This window comes from Mobula birostris, chromosome 4 (assembly GCF_030028105.1).
Source record: "Mobula birostris isolate sMobBir1 chromosome 4, sMobBir1.hap1, whole genome shotgun sequence".
NCBI lineage: Eukaryota > Metazoa > Chordata > Chondrichthyes > Myliobatiformes > Myliobatidae > Mobula > Mobula birostris.
The window spans coordinates 136,311,171-136,334,699 of NC_092373.1; the positions used below are offsets into that span (position 1 = coordinate 136,311,171).

At 40.6% G+C, this 23,529-nt stretch overlaps 1 protein-coding gene across 3 annotated transcripts in view; it reads left to right on the forward strand.

Moving 5' to 3' along the window:
• kiaa1109 (KIAA1109 ortholog) overlaps positions 1-23,529 on the forward strand; it is a 433,731-nt gene that overhangs the window by 10,727 nt on the left and 399,475 nt on the right. For all 3 annotated transcript variants that reach the window (XM_072256106.1, XM_072256108.1, XM_072256107.1), the window contains exons 3-4: positions 17,486-17,641; positions 23,222-23,338. In XM_072256106.1, the coding sequence (XP_072112207.1) occupies positions 17,539-17,641; positions 23,222-23,338 (220 nt within the window). In that variant the 5' untranslated portion in view covers positions 17,486-17,538. The remainder of the gene's footprint in view (positions 1-17,485; positions 17,642-23,221; positions 23,339-23,529) is intronic.

The following is a 23,529-nucleotide window of genomic DNA, read 5'->3' on the forward strand; positions in this document are numbered from 1 at the left end:
AGCAATCCTCTTTTCGCCTTCAGCTTTTTTATAGATGGTGTGATGTTTGCTTCCAGAATTTGCTGGTATTTATTTGAATTCATTCTTCCCTCTTACCAGTGAAATATTCCCCGTGCCACAGGCTGCAACACAAGCCTAAAGCATGATCGATCTACCCCCATGCTTTAACAGTTGTAGAGGTGTTCTTTTCATGAAATTCTGCACCCTTTTTTCTCCAAACATACCTTTGCTGATTGCGGCCAAAAAGTTCTATTTTAACTTCTTCAGTCCGCAGGACTTGTTTCCAAAATGCATCAGGCTTGTTTTGATGTTCCTTTGCAAGCTTCTGACACTGAATTTTGTGGTGAGGACGTAGGAAAGGTTTTCTTCTGGTGACTCTTCCATGAAGGTCATATTTGTGCAGGTGTCACTGCACAGTAAAACAGTGCACCATCACTCCAGAGTCTGCTAAATCTTCCTCAAGGTCTTTTGCAGTAAAACGGGGGTTTTGATTTGCCTTTCTAGCAATCCTACGAGCAGTTCTCTCAGAAAGTTTTCTTGGTCATCCAGACCTCAACTTGACCTCCACCGTTCCTGTTAACTGCCATTTCTTAATTAATTACTGAGGAAATGGCTACCTGAAAGCACTTTGCTATCTTCTTATAGCCTTCTCCTACTTTGTGGGCATCATTTATTTAAATTTTCAGAGTGCTAGGCAGCTGCTTAGAGTTGCCCATGGCTGCTGGTTGTTGGGACAAGGTTTGAGGAGTCAGGGTATTTGAAAATTGCATCACCTGGGCTTTACTAACGATGGTTATGAACAAGCCATAGCACTAACAAGCTAATTAAGGCGTGAGACCTTGGTAAAAGTTATCTGAGAGCTTAAATCTCTTGGTGTGCCCAAACTTTTGCATGGTGCTGCTTTCCTTTTTTGCACTCTAAAATTGTGCAAAACAAAAATAATACACTAATCTTGCTTAAAATGTTGAAAAGAATGTTTCATCTTTAACTTTGAGTTTTGGAGATCAGTTCATCTTCTACTCAACTATTCATAGTAACAGAAATTTTGACCAGGGGTGCCCAAACTTTTGCATGCTACTGTAGATGCCTTGGGGACAATATGATACCCCTTAGCAATGTCATCCGAAGTTCTCCTTAAACAATACCACTAACTTTGTAGTTTTTTGGATGTGGTGGTGAATGTTGAATGGAGTAATTTTAAATAAAAGAACATTGAGATAGTGTTTTACATTAATAATTACTGGAGTCTGATCGAATTATTTGATAAACTGCCACTTCACACTGAGCTTTTGCCAATGAGGAGAATAATATCCTCACACTTGACCTTGTGTTTGGTGAATATATAGGATACTTTATCATACATGTAAATATACAAGGCACAGTATATAATATACCACACTTTATATGGATTCCTCTTCCTGTGAATAAGTTCTTTTAATTTGTTTATATGTGTGAATGAAAAGTATTGCTTTATTGAATAATCAATTCCAACTCCTATTCTGCATGTTTTCATGGCAGAACACCCAAAATGAAGGGAAGACCTTAAAATAGACATTATCACTAGAGACCAAGTGCTAGGTAATCTACTGCAGTGGTCCCCAACCACTGGGCTGTGGACCGGTACCGGGCCACAAAGCATGTGCTACCGGGCCACGAGGAAATGATATGATTTGGCGATATGAAACTATATGAGTCAGCTGCACCTTTCCTCATTCCCTGTCACGCCCATTGTTGGAACTTGAATGCACGCGAGGTCATTACCCACACGTCATCCATGTCAGCGTGGGAGGAAGATCAACTTCTTGGGCTTAAAAAATGACGATGGGCTGAAAAGTATGTTTGACATAACATCTCTGCCAGCATTCTAGATCAAAGTCAAGACTGAATATCCTGAGATAGCCACGAAAGCACTAAAAACGTTGCTTCCATTTCCAAGATCATATCTCTGCGAAGCGGGCTTTTTTTGCAATGAATGCAACGAAAACTAAATTGTGGAATAGACTGGACACAAGGAACCCTCTTCGAGTATCGCTGTCTCCCATCACCCCTCGATGGGACTGTCTTGTTGCAGGGAAACAAGCCCAGGGCTCCCACTGATTCAGCGGCATTGGTGTGTTGGTGTGTTGCAATGATTTTATATGTTCATACAGGGAAAATATGTGCTGTGTGTTTAATATTAAATTCGTTAGGTAAACCCTGTTAGAAATGAAATTGAGTGTATTAGCCACTTATAAGTGACTTAGTTGACTTATCACCTATATTCCGGTCGTGATTAACACCTCCACTCTCGCCCCCCCCCCCCCCCCCTTCGGTTGGCCAGTCCACAAGAGTATTATCAATATTAAACCGGTCCGCGGTGCAAAAAAGGTTGGGGACCCCTGATCTACTGGAACTAAAGACTGACCTTGTCTGCATTACAGGAACTTAAAAGAAGTGGCTACAGAGCAAATCAGGAATATTTCATTCTGGAAATAGCCTAACAGACTGGAATATCTCATCAGTATTTCCCGCACTTTGCTTTTATTTCAGGTTTCCACCATCTGCAGTTTATTGGTTTTGTGAACAATTTTGAGATTAGGAAGTATTTGATTTTTTTTTAAAATGAGCTCCTGATGCACTATGCTGTGCTATTGTACATAAACCAGTATCTAATAATAATCATTTAAGTGATTAGATGGTAGTGCCCTTCAAAAATTGCATTGTAGATGGAAACTTTCTTAAAACCCTTTTTTATTTACCAAGACTTCCCTTTTCCAGTTATTGTCTTTCTTCGACTATTTTACACAGTGCGCTCAAACAGCACCTGGTGTTGGATAGATTCAATTAACAACAACCGTTAGGCCGTTTCATTTTATTTTTCTGAGATGCAACTTCTTTCTTGTCAATATATTATTACACAGATTAGTCTATTATTTTGGTTTTCAACCATATGACCACCAGTTGCATTAAGTTGTAGAGAAGCTCTTTGGATATTTGCACTAAATTTACCCAACAAGTGGAAGAGTTTCTGTTGGCCGGGAGGACACAAGACCTTGGCACTATGGCTTGGTCAGTTGTAATGTGAAAGAGGAGAGCATTAAAAGGAGCAATAGCTATTAGAGATTAGGAGATCAGATAAGAGTTTGTGACAATTAGAATTTAATCCAGAGGAGTTTGATGTAAAACATTGAGAAGGTGCAACAGAGCAAGAAAATATATATATTTTAAATAGATAAGTAGTTAGAATTGTGGAGGAACAGAGGAATCTTGAAGTGAATATCTATGGATTCCTGGAAGTATTTAAATGGTAGGTGAGGTGAGTGAAAGGTATATAGGATGCTTTTCTTCACTAACCAAGCTGTAGAATACAAGAATAGATAGGAGCCCAGAACAAGCTAAGTTACTTTTGGACATTGGTTTTAATATCATGTACATTTACAGCACTAGGTTCTGTATTTTTGATTTCGTTTTTTTATTACTTTGATGTAATTTTGTATCCTTGATCTGCCTGGAAGGCATCCAAACAAGCTTTTTACTATATCTGAGTGCATGTGACAGCAATAAATGAATCCATTTCTCAACATCACACTGCAGGAAGGATGTAATTGTACTGAAGTTGGTGCAGGGAAGAACTATGAGGATCTTGTAAGGACTGGGGAAATTTTACCAAGAGAGAAAAATTGGGTGAGGTAGGATTGCTCTTTACAGAGCAGAGGAGGCTGAGGAGAGGCTTAATTGAGGAGTAGAAACATTCAGGGCTGTTGAATTTGGAATTCCAGGATTTATACCAAGCAATGATGAAAGACCAAAGTTATATTTCCAAATCAGAATTGAGTGTGACCTGAAGGGGAACCTTAAGGTTGTGGTTTTCTCCCATGCACTATGCTGTCATCCTCAGTGGCAGAGGTAAGTGAATTTGGAAGTCCGGGTGAATAACTGCAATGAGTTTTGTAGAGGGTACATACTATGGTTACTGTGTACCAGTGCTAATGAAGATTGAGGTGGCTCAGGGTGTGCTATTCAAGTTGGTTAGATGGTGTTGTACGTGTGAGTTGGGGCTATGTTCATCCAGGGAAATGGAGAATTTTCCATCATTCTCTTGATTTGTGTGTTATAAATGGTGGAAAGGTATTGGAGCAGGTGGAAGTGAGTCAATTTTTCTTTTTTTTTGCAGGATTCTCCCCTGTACATATGCCTTTGGTATTGATACAAGTCCATAGGACATGGGAACAGAATTAGGCTATTCAGCCCATTAAGCCTGCTCTGCCATTCCATCATTGCTAATTTATTATCCCTCTCAAACCCCATTCTCCTGCCTTCTCCACATAATCTTTGATGCCTTGGCTAATCAACAACACCTCAATGTCCACTTTAAATATACCCAATGACATGGCCTCCACAGCCATGTGTGGCATGAATTCCACAGATTCATCAATCTCTAGCTAAAGAAATTCCTCTTCATCTCTGTTCTAAAGGGATATTCTTCTATTCTGAGGCTGTATCCTCTTGTCCTAGACTGTTCCACTATAGGAAATTTCTTTCCCTGTCCACTCTATTTAAGCCTTTCAATATTCTTTAGGTTTCAATATGACTTGGCTAGTTACTTTTTTGGTCAATGTCACCCCCCTTCCCCCCCCCCCCCAGATGATGTTGACAATCATAGTCTATAGTGGTAGTAATGCCATTTGAAAGTTGAGAATACTTGGTTAGATTCTCTTTTATCTTAATGATTGTCATTGTCTGGCATCTTTGTGGCCTGGTTCCTAATTGTCATTTATCTGTTCAAATCTTGCTGCCTGAAACGTGGGTCTGCTTCATTTCCTGAGGAGTTGCAATTAGAATTGTGTAATCATCAATGAACATCCTCACATCTGATCTTTTATGGGGAGGGGGAAGTGAGTCACTGAGAATGGGCAGATCTGGGACACTACCCTGAGGAACTCCTGCAGTGGTATCCCTGGGTATGATTATTTCTGTTTTACCAGTACTCCATGATCATGCACTCAATCATATGCTGTCATGAAGTTCATGACTGTTACTCTCAGTCTGTCTTTGCAGCTCAGCTCTTTGTTTGTAACAAGACTGTGGTGCGGTTAGGAGCTGAGTGGTTTTGTGAAATACAGACTGGCTATTGCTACTCTATAGCATGGACTCTGGATGACATTGGTGATTGTGAATTGATTGGATTAACTAACCGAATCTGTCCTGCTTTTTGAGATCACAACAAATATGGGGAATTTCCAGGTTGTTGCAATCTTGTAACTGTACTGTGACAACTTGTCTGGGAGCAGAGCTGGTTTTGGACAATAGGCTTTTACTATTATAGTTGGAAAGTTGTTAAGTCCCTTAGCCTTAGCTGTTTTCAGTGCTCGAATCTGTTTCTTATATTACGTGGAGTGAATTGAATTGGCTGATTTCTGTGAGGGTGGAAATTCCAGGAGGATGTTGAGATGGATCTTCAAAAACAGCAATTCTAATTGAAAGTGAAAATGTCATCCAACACTTGCATGCTGAGCCTGCTATCGCTGAGCTTTGGGATGTTCTTGAAGCCACCATCTCTTCCTGTTTAGCTGTTGAGATGTTATTTACAAGTGGTTGTGATAGGGCAATGAAGTTCTAACCTGATCCTTTTTTTGTGAGATGGCTTGTCTTTGTCTGTTGTATGTGTCTGCAGTCTGTGGTGAAGTCTCACTGGCCTGTTATCTCATTTTAGTTGTACCTGGTGCTGCACTTTGCATGCCTTTCCACACCCCTCATTTGAATCAGGTTGGTTATCTGGCTTGATGTTAACAAAAGTGAGCCTTAAATTATTACGCTGAATGTGGGCAGATTATCGCGCTGTACATGTATTTCTGCTCCTTCAGATGGTCCACCATTTTTCCCTGATACCAGTTTTGGGCTGATAGCTCAAAACCGTATAGTATGATTTGTAATAATATGTTACACAATGGGGACCCCTGTGTGAAGATGGGACTTTGTTTCCATATCTGTGTGGTTTGTCAAAGAATCTGCTTTTGATAGATTAGTGGTGATGAGGTCAGGTGGCTTTATCCCTTATGTTAATTAACATATTACTTTCTACAAACCCAGCCTGGCAGCTGTTTTATTTTGGGCTTTACTGAGGGTGGCATGGTAGAGTGAGGGCAGCACAGGAGTTTAGCAGTTAACACAACACTTTATAGTATCAGCAATCACTGATCAGTTCAATACCTACCACTGTCACTGAAACTGCATGGGTTTCCTTTGGGCGCTCCAATTTCTTCCTACGTTCCAAAAAGATGTTAGGATTAATAAGTTACGGGGATGTTATGTTGGTGCTGGAAGCATGGTGACTTTTGTGGGCTTCCTCAGCACATTCTGACACTGTTGGTCATTGATAAGAACAATGCATTTCACTGCATGTTTTGATGTTTCTATGTAAATGTGACAAAGTTAATCTTGGGCAGGTAGTGGCATCAAACCAGAGGTGAAAGGCATTGAAATTTCTCACCCAGAGTTTGCTTTGCGCTTTCATGCTGTCAGTGCTTCTTCTAAATTTTTTTCAACATGTATGAATAATTGGGAGGAAGGTCCTCTGCCTATATTTGATTAAATGAAAAGTCTTTTCACAAAGGGTGGTAGAGTCTGGAACCTGGTGCTGGAAAGGGTGATAGAGGCAGAAATCTTTACCACATTTAAAGTGTTTGGATAAATACTTGAAGAGCTGTAACTTGCAGGACTACTTGTCAAATGCTGGGAGACGGTATGAATTTTATTTTTTCGTCATCAACAAAAAATGTTCATGGCCTCTCATCTAAGTCATTGATGGAGAATGTAAACAGTTGATGTCTAATGCAGATATGCTGACTGGTAAAGGTTTGTTAACGCTGTATATTGGGGTTTAAACTAGAGTTGCAAGGGGTGGGAGCCACAGTTCCAGAATAGTTAGTGGAGAGGTTGTAGGGGCAGATGTTGCTAAGACCTCAGACAAAGTTAGGAATCAAAAAGTTGAGCATGGTGTGACGAGTGTCCTGAGCTGCATATATTTCAAGGCAAGAAGTATCATAGAAAAGGCAGATGAGCTCGGTATGGATCAACACCTGGAATTATGGCATTGTAGCTATTAGTTAGACTTGGTTGTGGGAGGAGCAGGACCGGCAGCCTGATATTCTGGAGTTCCGTTGTTTTAGATTTGACAGAGCGGGTGGGATTAAAGGAGGAGGAGCGACATTACTAGTCAGGGAAAATGTACCTGCAGTGCTCTTTCAGGACAGAATGGAGAACTTGATTAGTGAGGCATTGTGGGTATGACCACATTAATAGGGATATATTACAGACCACCCATCGATCTTTGGGATTTAGAGGAACAAATTTGTCGAGAGATCACAGACTGCCGCAGGAAACGTAAGGTTGTTATAATAACTTTCCACATATTGACTGAGAATGCCATACTGTAAAAGGACTAGATGGGTTGGAGTTTGTCAAATGCATTCAGGAAAGTTTTCCTCATAAGTATGTGGAAGTCCCAATGAGAAAGTGTGTAATACTGGATCTGCTATCAGGGTATGAGACAGGGCAGGTGACAGAAGTTTGTGTAGGTGACAGAACTTTGCATCCAGTGACCACAGATCCATGAATTTCAAAGTAAATATGCAAAGACATAGGTCTGGTCCACGGGTTGAGATTCTAAGTTGGAGAAAGACCAATTTTGATGGTATCAGTAATGATCTGGCCATTGTAGATTGGGGCAGGCTGTTTTAGAAACATAGAAACATAAAACCTACAGCACAATACAGGCCCTTTGGCCCACAATGCTATGCCAAACACATACTTACTTAGAAATTATCTAAGTTTACTCGTAACCCTCTATTTTTCTAAGCTCCAAGTACCTATCTAGAAGTCTTTTAAAAGACCCTATCGTATCCGCCTCCACCACCATCACCAGCAGCCCATTCCACACACTCACCGCTCTCTGTGTAGGTATGTGCCTGTCAGAATAAAAGGTAACAATAACAAGTACAGGAAAGCTTGCTTTTCAAGACATATTAAGGCCCTGGTTAAGAGAAAAAAGGAGATGCACAGCAGGTATAAGCAAGTAGGAACAAATCAAACCTCAAAATAAATTTATAATCAAAGTATATATATGTCACCATATACGACTCTGAGATTCTTTTTCTGCGGGCATACTTAGCAAATATATAGAACAGTAACTGTAAACAGGATCAATGGGCAAAAAAACTGAAAATGCAAATATAAATAAATAGCAACTTACAAGGATCATGAAGTAACAATATAAATAGTCCTTAGAGTGAGGCTATCAGTTGTGGGAACACCAGAAGTAGAATGAGTGTAGTTATCCTCTTTTGTTCAAGAGCCTGATGGCTGAGGAGTAGTACCTGTTTTTGAACCTGGTGGTGGGAGTCCTGAGGCACTTGTACCTTCTACCTGAGGGTAGCAGCGAAAAAAGAGCCTGGCCTGGCAGGTGAGGGTCTTTGAGGATGGATGCTGCTTTTTTATGGCATATTTTCATGTAGATGTGCTCGATGGTTGGGAGGGTTTTACCTGTGATATTTCGCTCAAAGGCATTGGCGTTTGTTCCCATACCAGGCTGTAATGTCGTCAGTCAGCACACTTTCCACTCCACATCTGTAGAAGTTTGCCAAGGTTTTTGAGGACATGCTGATTCTCTGCAGACTCCGAAGGAAATAGAGGCACTATTGTACTTTCTTTGCAATTATATTTATATGATGGGTTCAGGCTAGGTCTTCTGAGATAGTGATACCCAGGAGTTTAAAGTTACTATCCTTCTCCACCTCTGATACTCTGATGAAGATTGGCTCGTGGGCCTCTGGTTTCCCTCTCCTTAGTCTACAATCAGTTCCTTGGTCTTGCTGACATTGAGTGAGGGGTTGTTGTTACACCACTCAGCCAAATTTTCAATTGCCCTCCTGAATGCTGATTCATCACCACCTTTGTTACAGCCCACAACAGTGTGTCATCAGCAAACTTGTATATAGTTTTGGAGCTGTGCTTGGCCACGCAGTCATAGATGTAAAGTGAGTAGAGCAGGAGACTAAATGTACATACCTGCGGTGCTCCTGTGTTGATGGAGATTGTGGAGGAGATGTTTGTGCCAGTCCGAACTAGGCATCCAGGATCCATTTGCACAAGGGGGTATGGAATCCCAGGTCTTGGAGTTTACTGACTAGTTATGGAGTACAAGAAATGCAAGAGAACATTTAAGAAAGAAATCAGGAAGGCTAAAGAAGGCATGAAATTATTCTAACAAAGTGAAGGAGAATTTCAAGAGATTCTACAGGTATATTAAGAGCAAAAGGATTACTAAGGACAAAATTGGTCCCCTGGATTACCATTCTAGTCTTCCACTTATGAAGCCAAAACAGATGAGGGAGTTCTTTAATGCATTTTGTTTGCATCTGTGTTTACTCGGGAGACATGTACAGAGTCTATAGAAGTGGGGCAAAGTGGCATCAACTTCATAGACCCTGGGCAGGTAACAGAGGAGGAGGTGTCTGCTACCCTGAGGCAAATCTTGGTGGATAGGGCTTGACAGGGTGTTCCCTCGAACTCCATGGGAAGGCAGTGCAGAAATTGATGGGGCCCTAGTAGAGATATTTAAAATGTCCTTAGCAACAGGAGAGGTACTAGAAGATTGGAGGATAGCCATTGTTGTTCCGCTGTTTAAAAAAGGTTCTAAACATAAACCAGGAAATTATAGGCCAGTGAGCTTGACATCAGTTGTGGGTAAGTTATTGGAAGGTGTCCTAAGGGACCAGATATATAAGTATTTGGATAGACATGGACTGATAAGAATAGTCAGCAAAGCTTTGTGCACATTGGGTCATGTCTAACCAATCTTACTGAGTTTTTTAAGGAAGCTACCAGGAAAGTAGATGAAGGCAAGGCAGTGAGTTGGAAGGAAAGATTGAATAGGTTAGGACTGTATTCTTTAGAACGTAGCAGATTGAGAGGAGATTTGATAGAGGTATACAAAATTATGAGGAGTATAGATAGGGTAAATACAGCAGGCATTTTCCACTGAGGTTGGGTGGGACTACAACCAGAGGTCATGGGTTAGGGTGAAAGGTGAGAAGTTTAAGGGGAACTTGGAGAGGAAACTTCTTCATTCAGAGGATCACGAAAGCGTGGAATGAGCTGCCAGTGCAAGTGGTCAATGTGAGCTCGATTTCAGCTTCATGAGAAGTTTGGATAGGAACATGAATAGTAGAGATATGGATGGCTATGGTTCTGGTGCAGATCATTGGGAATAGGCAATTTAAATGGTTTCAACATGGACTAGATGGGCTGAAGGGCCCGTTTCTATGCTGTACTTTTCTATGACTTGAGTGCAGAAATGATCTGCTGGAAAAATTGACATTCAAGGGCCACTTGCATGGAAAGCTAGCTTTCTCTTTGTTTGAACAGGGAAGGTTGTTTTGATTATGTTCGAAGTATTGGGTATACAGTGAGTTGTACCTTCTTAACTGGAAGGTGCAGATTTTTAAGGTTCATTGATAACACGATGAAAAAATAATTTATTGATAAATTAATGATATAATGTTCATTGCCAGTTTTCAAAGAAAAAATCTGTAGGTTTATGAGAATGATACCAGGGAATAAGCTTAACAAATTTTCTTCAAAACACTAACATGGGGTCTGCAAGAATTAGATAACAAGTGAGTGCTGCATCATCACTATCGTCTTGGAATTGTTTGCCTTTATCTGTCTGCTGTTTTGTTAACCTTGCTTTTTCCAGTTTACTGTAACTGTTTTATCCCTTTCACACCAGTTTATGACTTTCAAAAGCCTTTTTGTTGGCTATAACACACGGCTCAGGAACTTGGTGAAAATCTCTTGGCTGCATGAGTATAGTTCCAACAACATAGGAAGTTGGACATCATCCAGGGAAAATTGTACCCTAATTATTGGCACCCTATTTATCTTAATATTGGTTTTTCACCAACAGCGGAACTTCATAGCTGCAGTTAGCAAGCAGTGGTGATGGGTGAATGAGGCTTGATGCGATCGAAAACAGGATCTTGTATAACATCAGTCAAAGCAGGTTACCAGGCATGAAGAAATGTTTTGAAATGTTCAAGTTTATAGGTAGAAAAGTTGTGGATGAGAGTTTTAGCAGCTAATGAACTGAGGCAAAAGAAGATTTGAGTGATGTTGCAGAGGTGGAAATAGTGTTTCAAAATATATCGTGTGGGTAAATATGACAAAGATTGCCAAGGGTATGATTCATTTTTGGAAAATCATTAAAAAAAGCAGTGGAGTTGCTGGCAAGGAAAGCTGATTGTGAAAGAGATATAGGAGTGTGCTTCAGTCATTACTTGCAGTTCTGCATAGCTTTTGAAGTTGTAGATAAAGCAAAACTGAAAGAGTATCTTTCAAGTTTCTTTTTTATAGTTTGTGAATACAATTTATATATACTCATATACCCCTTATTCATTCTCAGTACTTGTGTCATGCGATTATCAACATCTGCCTTCCACCACCCACCTAATTCTATAAGGAAAGTTCAAGTGTTGAAACATAGATCATTTCCATGATGGAAATCAGGTATTAAAAGATTTATAATTCTAAGCATAGCAGGCTTGGAGTGCTCTATTTTAAAAGAGCAAAGCCAGAAGAATTCAGCAGGTCATGTGGAACTGAGGAAAGATTTTCATATTTCACTTGATGACTCTTTATCACAACTTGAAATGAGGAAGGAAACACTTTAAATTCAAAGTTCAAAGTAAACTTATTATTAAAGTACATACATGTGACCATATACAACCCTGAGGTTCATTTTCTTGCGGGTATTCTCAATAAATCCATAGAATAATGACCATAACATAATCAAAGAAAGACCGCACCAACTTGGGCATTTAATTATTCTGCAAAAGACAACAAATTGTGCAAATGCAAAAAAGAAATAATAATAAATAAATAATAACTATTGAGAATGTGAGATGAAGAATCCTTGAAAGGGAGTCCATTGGTTGTGGGAACATTTCATTGATGGGGCAAGTGAAGTTATCCCCTTTGGTTCAAGAGCCTGATGGCTGAGGGGTAGTAACTATTCCTGAACCTGGTGGTGTGAGTCCTGAGGATCCTGTACCGTCCTGATGGCAGCAGTGAGAAGGGAGTATGTCCTGGGTGGTGGGAGTCCATGATGATAGATGCTGCTTTCCTGCGACAGCATTTCTTATAGGTGTGCTCAATGGTGGGGAGGGACTTAGCTGTGGTGAACTGGGCCATATCTCCTACTTCTTGTAGGATTTTCTTTTCAAGGGCATTGGTGTTTCCATATCAGGCTGTGATACAGCCAGTCAATATACTCTCCACTGCACATCTATAGAAAGTAGTAAAAGTTTTAGATGCCATGCTGAATCTTTGCACACTTCTAAGGAAGTAGAGGCACTGCTGTGCTTTCTTCATAGTTGCAGTTGTGTTGTGGGCCAGGACAGGTAATAACAAAATAATAACACAGGGGAATTTAAGGTTGCTGATTCTCGCCATCTCTAATCCTCAGATGAGGACTAGCTCATGGACCTGTGGTTTCCTTCTCCTGAAGTTAATAAGCTCCTTGGTCATGCTGGCATTGAGTGCGAGGTTGTTGTAGTGACATCACTCAACCAATTTACAATATCCTTCTTATATGCTGATTCATTACCACCTTTGATTTGGCCTACGATCGTGTGTTGTCAGCAAACTTGAATACAGCACTGGAGCTGTGCACAGCTACACAGTCATAAGTGGAAAGCAGGGGTCTAAGCACACAGCCTTGTAGTGCACCTGTGCTGATGGAGATTATGGAGGAGATGTTATGGCCAATCCAAACTGACTGGGGTCAATAAGTGAGGAAATTGAGGATCCAGTTGCATAAGGAGGTATAGAGGCCAAGGTCTAGGAGCTTATTGATTTGATTTGAGGAGATGATATTGAATGCCAAGCTGTAATTGATAAAGGGCATCCTGATTTATGTATCTTTGCTGTTCAGATGTTCCAGGGTTGATTGAATAGCCAATGAGATGGCATCTGCTATGAGCTTGTTGCTCCAGTAGGCAAATTGGAGTGGATCTAAGTTGCTTGTCAGGCAGGAGTTGATAACTTTCATCACCTACATCTCAAAACACTTTATCACTGTGGATGTAAGTACTACTGGACAATAGTCATTGAGGCAGGTCACCATGTTCTTCTTGGACACCGGCATAATTGAACCCTGTTTGAAGCACATGGATACAGACATCCCACCCTGCAAAAACTCATTTCAGGGAGGTAGCACCACCATTTCAGGGACGTAGCACCCCCTGCTCCCCGCAACCCCATACCCTCTCCCCACCGTTGACCTCCAAGGGTGTATGTAATACTTTGTTTAGTGATTTTGTCTAATCTGTAAACCAAATTGGGTATATACAGCACATGGGACATTAAAGTATGTACTTATATTATATTATCATGTTTATTCTATTACAACTTTAAGCAAGTCTGCAGGGAGTTTGGCCTCATCACGTAGGACATCAATAGCGTAGCTCCTTGGCAGCTAGCCAGCTGGTTTAATTCAGGGGTCCCCAACCTGTTTTGCACCGCGGACCAGTTTAATATTGACAATATTCTTGCGGACCGGCCGACCTCGGCGATGGGGGTGGGTGGCTGGGTGTTAAACGCGACTGGAATATAGGTGATAAGTCAACTATAAGTCGCTTGTAAGTGGCTAATACACACTCAATTTCGTTTCCAATGGGGTTTATCTAACGAATTTAATATTAAACACGCAGTGCACATTTTCCTCGCATGAATTTAATGATAAGTCAATTATAACAGTGGTCCCAAACCTCTGAGCTGGGAAGAATGCAGGAGTACAGCGGTGGCCAGAACGAACCCAGCACATCTTTAAGGAAAAGGCCAAAATAAACAAGCTAATTGATTCGGTCCTGCCCGGCACGTAAATGTCGGCCCAGATCAGAGATGACGCAGTCGGCAATCGGCAATCGCCTCTGATCTGGGCCAACATTTACGTGTTGGGCGGCACCTAATTAATTAGCTTGTTTATTTCAGCTTTTTTTCTTAAAGATGTGCTGGGTGTGTTCCGGCCACCGCTGTATTCTTCGCGGCCCGGGAGCTGGGGACCACTGAATTATAAGTTACTTATAAGTCAATAGCATCATAACATTTTAAGTAATGTTTCGATATTAAACAGACAGCACATATTTTCCTCATATGAACATATAAAATCATTGCAACACACCAATACCTGTATTGCTGAGTCAGTGGGAGCCCTGGGCTTGTTTTCCTGCACGGTCCTATTGAGGGGTGATGGGAGACAACGATACTTGAAGGGGGTTCCTCCTTATGTCCAGTCTGTTCCGCAATTTAGCTTTTGTTGCGTTCATTGCTGAAAACTCCGCTTCGCAGAAATATGTTGGAAATGGAAGCAACGTTTTCAGTGCTTTCGTGGCTATCTCAGGATATTCAGCCTTGACTTTGATCCAGAATGCCGGCAGGGATATTATATCAAGCATACTTTTCAGCCCATCGTCATTTGCAAGCTGGAGGAATTGATCTTTTTCCAGTGCTGACATGGATGATTCACCGGGGACATTCACAAATGGGTTACGGACCCATTCCTTTGCACGTCTTGGGTCACTGATGACCTCACGTGCGTTAAAATTCAACAGTACGTGACAGGGAATGAGGAAAGGTGCAGTTGACTCATATCGCCAAATCATATCGTTTCCTCGCGGGCCCGGTGGTTGGGAACCTCTCTTAGCATGAAGAGAGACCAATCAGGATGCTCGCTCTCCCTCTCCCTCTCCCGCTCAAAAAAATCTATTTCCGGGATATTGTATATAATTTCTGGGCATCAGGGAGCCACTATCGATATGCAGGAGACTCCCGGAACTTCCGGGAGAGATGGGATGTCTGTGGATACCTCGGACTACTGAAGCGAGAGGTTAAAGATATAAGTGCATGCTCCAGCCAGTTGATCAGCACAGGACTTTAGTGCTTGGCCAGGTACCCTGTCTAGGCCAGATGCTTTTTGTGTGTTCACCTTCCTGAAGGCTGCTTGCATGTTGGCCTCAGGATCTGAAGTCATAGGATTATCAGTGGCTGTGGGAGTTTGTGATGGTTCCTCCATGTTTTGATGGTCATAGCGAGTTTAGAAGGCATTGAGCTCATCTGGAAGTGAAGTCCTGTTGTCACCTATGTCACTTGAGTTTATTTTATAAGAGGTGATAGCATTCAAGCCCTGCCACAAATGTTGAGCATCCTTTGTTGATTCACGTTTAGTCTGGGATTGCCACTTCGTCTGTGAGATTGCTTTCTGGAGATTGTACCTGGACCTCTTGTAACTTTCTTAGTCATCAGATTTGCCTCTAATTTGACTGTCAACAGGTTGCGGACCTCATGGTTTATCTAGGGTTTCTGATTGAGAGAGACTGAATGATTTTGTGGGGACACACTTGTAAATAGCTGTTTTAATAAAATGCAGAAAGGGGGCAGTGGAGAAGATAGAGGGAATATCTCAGGAAGGGGAAGCAGGGTAAGCATAGGCCAGGCTACATTGGGGAGAGTCAGCAGCTTTAAATTTATTGGTGTTAACAATTTGGATGACCTGTTCTGGGCTGAGTACATAAATGCAATCATAAGGAAAGTATGTTAGCATCTTTACTTTCTTGGGAGGTTAAGGCGGTTTGTCTTATCAATAAACAGTAACAAACTTTATAGATGTAGAAAGTATTTTGACTGGTGGCATCATGGTCTGGTATGGTAGTTTGCATGGGAACGTAAGAAGTTGCAGAGAGTAAGGGACTCCACTCAATACATCACAGACACATCCCTCCTCACCCTTGGTAGTATCTACAGAAGACACTGCCTCAAGAAAGGAACATCTATAATCAAAGGTCTCCAGCATATAGGCCATGCTATCTTCTTGCAGCTCCCATCAGGCAGGAGGTACAGAAGCCCGAAGTCCCATATTACCAGATTCAAGAACAGCTTCTTCCCTTCAACCGTTTGGTTCTTCATCCTACTGGCAAAACCTTCATGACTACAGTTTAGCAACACTATGACCACTTCACACTAAAATGAGCTTAGTGTTTTTTTTTCTGTTCCAATTGTGATCTCTTGATTTTTTTTTTGTTGTTCATGCTGCTTATATGAAGCTATGTGCCTGTGTTGTTGCTACAAATAAGTTTTTCATTGTACCTTTGGATACATGTACTTGTGCATATTTTAATTTGTCTCAACATTGTCAGTGATAATTATTACTTTAAAATTCAGTGAGTGGAGATAGAAGAGACAAAATAATTAGAAACTGAAATATCCAAAAGTATCTGTTTATAGAAAAAGTGGCTGCACTTGACACCATAACTGATACGATGTTCTAGGAGTTCCAATGTTGTCTTCATTTCAAACATAAGTGTATAGTTAATGGTGAGCAGTTTGAATGCTTAGTTATGAGCTTGAATCCAGCCAGCAAAACAGTGGACTGAGAATTGTTACACTGAATATTTACATTTTTCCCTTTTCCTGACTTTTATCTTTCCCATTTTCCATTGACTGCTCAATATATCTTTTTTTTTCTCACAGCAGGGTTGTTGTGATCTGATGTTTCCTTTGCTTGGAGCTTTCTTTCCCTCATTGACTATAAATATAGATAGCTGTTTGCATCCTCGTCCTTCAAAGCAAGGATCACTGCTTCCTACCTACTTCGCTTTGTATTTTGAAGGATCTAAAGTTTTAATCCCATCAGTGTGAAATCTAATATAGTGTTGGTGTCAAAATGCTAGTAAAGTATAATGCTTAAGTGGTTGAGTTCTAGACATTTCTTAACTTTATCCTTGCTACATTGGGGTGTTACAGCACTTTTATTTGGATATTACACATGCAAAACTCAACAATCAAGGGGTATCTACGGAGGGAAGTAAACAGTGATACCCTTTATCAGGATGAAGTGCCGATGAAGGGTCTCAGCCTGAATCACAACTGTTTATTTCTCTTCATAGATGCTTTCTGACTTGCTGAGTTCCTCCAGCATTTTGTATGTATTATTTAATCTTTCCAGCTTCTGCAGAATCTCTTTGTTTGTTAAAATTAGATTATTTATTGGCTGTATTGGTCATAGTTGGTTCATGGCCAAGTGGTTAAGGCGTTGGGCTAGTGATCTGAAGGTCGCTAGTTCGAGCCTCAGCTGAGGCACTGTGGTGTCCCCTTGAGCAAGGCACTTAACCACACATTGCTCTGTAATGACACCGGTGCCAAGCTGTATCAGCCCTAGTGCCCTTCCCTTGGACAACATCGGTGGCGTGGAGAGGTGAGACTTGCAGCATGGGCAACTGCCGGTCTTCCATACAACCTTGCCTAGGCTTGCGCCCTGGAAACCTTCCAAGGTGCAAATCCATGGTCTCACGAGACTAACGGGTGCCTAAGAAATTCGTCATAGTAATAATATTATTTCTCACAATGAAGTGTACATATTTTCAAGTATAAAATTTTTGTTTTTTTCACTTAGCAAATCCAGAGAGTGTTCAAATCATCTGTTTTGATCCACTGCCTACTCCTAAGATGGAGCATTATTCAAGAGAAAATGACAGCATTGTGCCATCACTTACTGATTTGGAAGGTTTTCTCACAGAACATAATTCTAACGTTGTGTGGCTGTTTGTTGGTGAGTGTTCACAATTGTTTTAAAAAATAATCTGTTTATCATCTTCTAGCTTAATTTGTTCCATTGTAATGACAATTTTAATTGGGCATAAAAATGGAATTGCGTTTTCAGCTATCCAGTCATTTTTTTCGCTGCTATGGGGGCAGTGAGATTTTGGATTCCCACTCTAACTTTTCCCATTCTCTAAGTTTACAGTAAGGACAATGTTTTCATGTCTTCATTATGCTAAATGCCATTTTATTTTTATATCTAATCTTCATTGATTTGCAATGTTTGGGAATCCCCACCCCATTTCATCAACCCGTGGATGAAGAGGCGGAAGGATGGGTGAGTAAGTTTGCGGATGACATTAAGATTGGAGATGTTGTGGATGGAGCTGTAGGTTGTCGAAGGTTACAAGAGGATATAGACAGGATGCAGAGTTGGGCAGACAAGTGGCAGATGGAGTTCAGTCCAGATAAGTGTGAGGTGATGCATTTTGGAAGGACAAACCAGAAGACTGAGTACAGGGTTAATGGTCGGTTACTTAAGAGTGTGGATGAACAGAGGGACCTTGAGGTTCAAATCCATACATCCCTCAAGGTCGCTGCACAGGTTGATAGGATAGTTAAGAAGGCCTATGGGATGCTAGACTTCATTAATAGGGGATTGAGTTCAAGAGTAGAGAGGTCATGTTGCAACTCTACAAATCTCTGGTGAGACCACACTTGGAGTATTATGTTCAGTTCTGGTCACCTCATTATAGGAAGGGTGTGGAAGCTATGGAGAGGGTGCAGAGGAGATTTACCAGGTTGTTGCCTGGATTGGAAAACAAGTCTTAGGAGGCAAGGTTAGCAGAGCTGGGACTTTTCTCTTTGGAGCGTAGAAGGATGAGAGGGGACTTGATAGAGGTCTACAAGATTATGAGAGGCATAAATAGGGTGGATAGCCAGTACCTGTTTCCCAGGGCACAAATAGCAAATACCAGAGGGCATATGTACAAAGTTAAGGGAGGGAAGTTTAGGGGAGACATCAGGGGTAAGTTTTTTACACAGAGGGTTGTGGGTGCCTGGAATGACTTGCTAGGGATGGTGGTGGAGGCTAAAACATTTGGGGTATTTAAGATCCTCTTGGACAGACACATGGATGAAAGAAAAATAGAGGGTTATGGGGTAGTGTGGGTTTAGTACTTTCTTTTTTGGAAAATGTGGGTCGGCACAACATCGAGGGCCAAAGAGCCTGTACTGTGCTGTAGTATTCTAGTGTCTAGTGTCATTTACAGAGATAGATACCTATAAAATTTCTCTTAATCCAGAATGAAATTAGAATCATTTTCTTCTGTAGGAACAGTAACCACCTAGCCATACATTTATGGCAAGCACATAGGTCAAAATGTGGATATTGGGGTTCTGAAATGAGATGCGCTTCTCCAGGCCAAATAAACAATATGCTATTAAAGCTTAGCACCATCACAGTTTAGTCCGTACACAGTTATGTCAACTTGTCCCCTTGCCTGCAAGGATTGATAGCCGGTACCCAGTAACCAGTGACTGGAAGTTTAGAGTGAAGAAGCATGGGAGACAGTGCGGCTAGACAGAGCATAAAGTTGACAGAAGCAGATTTGAACCAAGGGTTTAAATATATCTGGAGGATAACTGACTTGGGAATATGGGAATCCATCCATCCCTGTGCAAGAGCCTGTTCACAAACCGGTGGTTGCACAAACAGTCTTAAAAAATGTTAGCCTCCGTTCCTTCAACCACATGGCAACGACAAAGACATTTGGCTTGCATACTTCCACTGTCCTTGTAGATCTTAATTCCTTTCTGGACTTAGTAGCATGCATTTTAATTGCTTTAGTGTTTAGTCCATCGATGGATTATTTTCCTTGCCTCTCCTGCAACTTGTGTTCGGTTTGCAGTCAAGAGTGTAATTGGTAACAATTTGGTGAGGACATAACCCAACACATCAGTGTGTTGAATCATGAGGCTTTCTGTCGTTATCATGTTTATCAGTAAATACATTATGTCCTTCCAAATGGCACTGTTTACATCCCTTGGTATGACTTGTATTTAGCAAAGGCAGCAATTACGTCTGTCCTACAAGCGCATGCTGCAAGAAAGGCAAAATAGTCAACAATTTTCATAACTACTGAAACCCCAGTTTGTAAGTTTCTATCTTACTATCTCGTCTGGACAAGTCCAGTTGTCTACCCCTTGATGACATCTGGATACGTCTATTTCCCAGTACCATTTTCACAACAGCATGAGTTGGTGGGTAATTTAAGGATACTTGCCCACATTGTGAACCTTTTTCGAAGATTGTTTCCATTTCAGGGAATGTGGAACACTGCACCAGCATAAATCTTCCCTTTACCATTGTCAGAGGGACCCACTACTCCATTGGTTAGTGTAAGCCTTCTAAGGTGACATAAGGATACCTTTTCCACAACCCATTATTTTAGCTGCTTGTTTGAAATCTAATTTGGTCCTTGATGTACATCAAGTTGTAATAAGTATCTGTCAATCATGGACTGTGCCCAATGACCATATGCAGTACATGTTTCAGACTTGTGTGTGTTTTTATGACATTACCCTTATTACATGCCTTTTCCAGCTCCCTTTGCAATCTCAACCCCACATCTTGGCAACTATTTGGAGACCTATATATGATTCCTATAATGGTTTTTTCAGACTTGCAATTTCTTAACTCCACCTACAAAGATTTGACATTCTCTGACCCTATGTCACCTCTTTACATAGAAACATAGAAAATAGGTGCAGGAGTAGGCCATTCGGCCTTTCGAGCCTGTACTGCCATTCAGTATGATCATGGCTGATCATCCAACTCAGAACCCTGTACCAGCTTTCCCTCCATACCCCCGATCCCTTTAGCCACAAGGGCCATATCTAACTCCCTCTTAAATATAGCCAACGAACTGGCCTCAACTCTTTCCTGTGGCAGAGAATTCCACAGATTCACCACTCTCTGTGTGAAGAAGTTTTTCCTAATCTCAGTCCTAAAAGGCTTCCCCTTTATCCTCAAACTGTGACCCCTCGTTCTGGACTTCCCCAACATCGGGAACAATCTTCCTGCATCTAGCCTGTCCAATCCCTTTAGGATTTTATACGTTTCAATAAGATCCCCCCTCAGTCTTCTAAATTCCAACGAGTATAAGCCTAGTCGATCCAGTCTTTCATCATATGAAAGTCCTGCCATCCCAGGAATCAATCTGGTGAACCTTCTTTGCACTCCCTCTATGGCAAGAATGTCTTTCCTCAGATTAGGGGCCCAAAACTGCACACAGTACTCCAGTACCTGCTGGTTTCTCAATAAATGGGCCTAAGATCTGTCTGATAATTCTCCCTTCTAGGATAATTGATAATTTTCACCTCTGGAATTTTGTTACTTAAGCAATATATCTATGTACCCTGCTGGATACCCAAGATTATGTCCATGCATGTAAAACCATTCATAATACAAATTCAAGTCTTCTATTTCCCCTTTGTTATCCTGAATTAATTGGACACATTGAGCAAAATTGTTTTTGATCATTGGGTATTCAGATGTTGATGCTGGTGTACTCAACAGGTGTAATGATTCTGAAACAAGTTCAACTACAATGGAGTTAACTATAGTTAATTCTATTGCAGTACAAAACATTATTCCCTTCATCTTGGGTTAAAGCATGGTGTACCATTTTGTTGCTCTTTCTTTTATCCTTTCTGGGGCACTTTTAGCTCCCTAGTGTCCTCATAGGTCATGGTACAGTAGATCATTTTGTTTTGTCTCCTCCTCTGGAACCACAAATGTTCTGTCACAAAAGACTACTTAGTCGTAAACACAAGTTTCTGCATATGCTGGAAATGTTGAGCAGCACCCACAAAGAGCTGGAAGAACTCAGCAGGACAGGCGGCATCTACGGAGGGAAATGAACAGTCAATGTATCCTTGAGCTCTTTGTATATTTCTGGCCATGCTCCTTCTGTCAGTTTTTGTAATTCTTTTGCTCCTCTGTTAAGCCATAACCTTATTCTGTTGCTGCTTCTGCTTTCTGATTTCCTCAATCAGCAACTGCCCTTTCCAATTAAGTGTTGTTTTGCTAACTTGTTGGCCTTCCTATTTCCCTCAGGATAATTTTGATTGTGCTTTCACCATTATAATTCTATAAACAACAGTAATTCTGCAGATGCTGGAAATTCAAGCAACACACATCAAAGTTGCTGGTGAACGCAGCAGGCCAGGCAGCATCTGTAGGAAGAGGTGCAGTCGACGTTTCAGGCCGAGACCCTTCGTCAGGACTTTTTTCTTTTTTTTCCTTTTCCTTGTGTCTTTATTCTTGGGTGTTTTTCTACCTGATCTCTTCCCACCATCGTTCCCCCCCCCCCCCCCACACTCGTTGATTTAATAACGTCAACCCTTGGGATCATTTACTATCATAATCTGGTTCTCCATAATAATTAAAATAATCATTGAGGAAGATAGGAATCTTAAGACCCACTTCACCTACATCACAACCCTGCAGTATCAGAGCTGACTGAGCAAATCATTTTAATTCAACCATCTCGAGGCAAGATAAGTGTGTACTTTGTTAAGCTGATGAAGGAATTAGGGCTGATGATGCAAGCAAAACATTAAACTCCTGTTCGGATCATGTTTACCGAGTTCAACTGACTTTATTGAAGTGGTGGAAGAACAGCAGCATTGTTGGGGGAACATATTTGGAAGAGTATTGAACTGGATTATGATATATTCTGTAATGTAATTTGCCAGATTTCAAGACTAACTGTTTAGGAAAGTTGCTCGATGACATTTGAAAGCTATATGAATTAAATTTTCACACAGCATTATGCCTCCCGCCACTTTTCTTTCTTGTGTTATCCCAGATATGGGATATTCCATTAGTTGATTGTCCTATACAGATGCCATTTGTCTCTGATTTATCTGATTGATGGAACTAGTATAACACGACTTTCAGTCCAGAATATTGCTGTATATAGTTCTTCAATTTCTTATTTACTAAAATCAGATAATTCGTAATGGATCATTTCTGTATCACAAAATTCCTGGCCTTTTTTTGATCCAGATACTTTTCAAATCAAATCAAGTTTAATTATCATTCAAACCATACATGGATACAGTTGAATGAGACAATGTTTCTCTGGAGCCAATACTTTCAAACTAGCGAGAGAGAGAAAAAAAACATTGTTATGCAAGAAAACACATGTATAGTCCAAGTCCCTGAGTGACATGCAAAAACTTTTGAGCATTTATTGTTGTTATCCTAAATAATTTAGAATTAAGACTGATCTATAATTTTAAACTAATAATCTCTGTTGGAAAAAATCTGGTGCAGTTTTTCTATAGTGTGTATGTCAATGCAGTGAGATAATAAATGAAACAGTTTGATGGAAGATTCAGAACAAGTAAATATGGCAAAAATTTGTTATCTGGTTATTCATTCTTATCATTTTCTGTTTGTGAGGATTGTGAGTATCTATTTGATCATTGCAATCAATGTATTTTAAATAGTTACTCATTGAATGTGAGTGATTTTGGGAAGTAAAATAGACCATGATCTGTACAATTTCTCTCTTTATAGCCACAATCCTATCATGCGGATGGATCATTTATTTGACTTACTACAATTCCCGTAATTTAGGTCTGATCCTGACTCAGGTTCTTAATAGACTCTATAAAAATGGATATGTCCACATTGGTAAGTCGTTTGTTTCTCACTTGCAGAAGTATTAATATATGTTCATCTGATAAATAATACATTTTTTATCTTCATTGAGAACTTTGTTTCCTATTAATTGTATTTAAAATTTGCAATATTCACCAATATTGAAATATATTTTCAGGAAGTTTATAATGTTATATCTGCCCTTCGTTAAATTTGTATTTAGA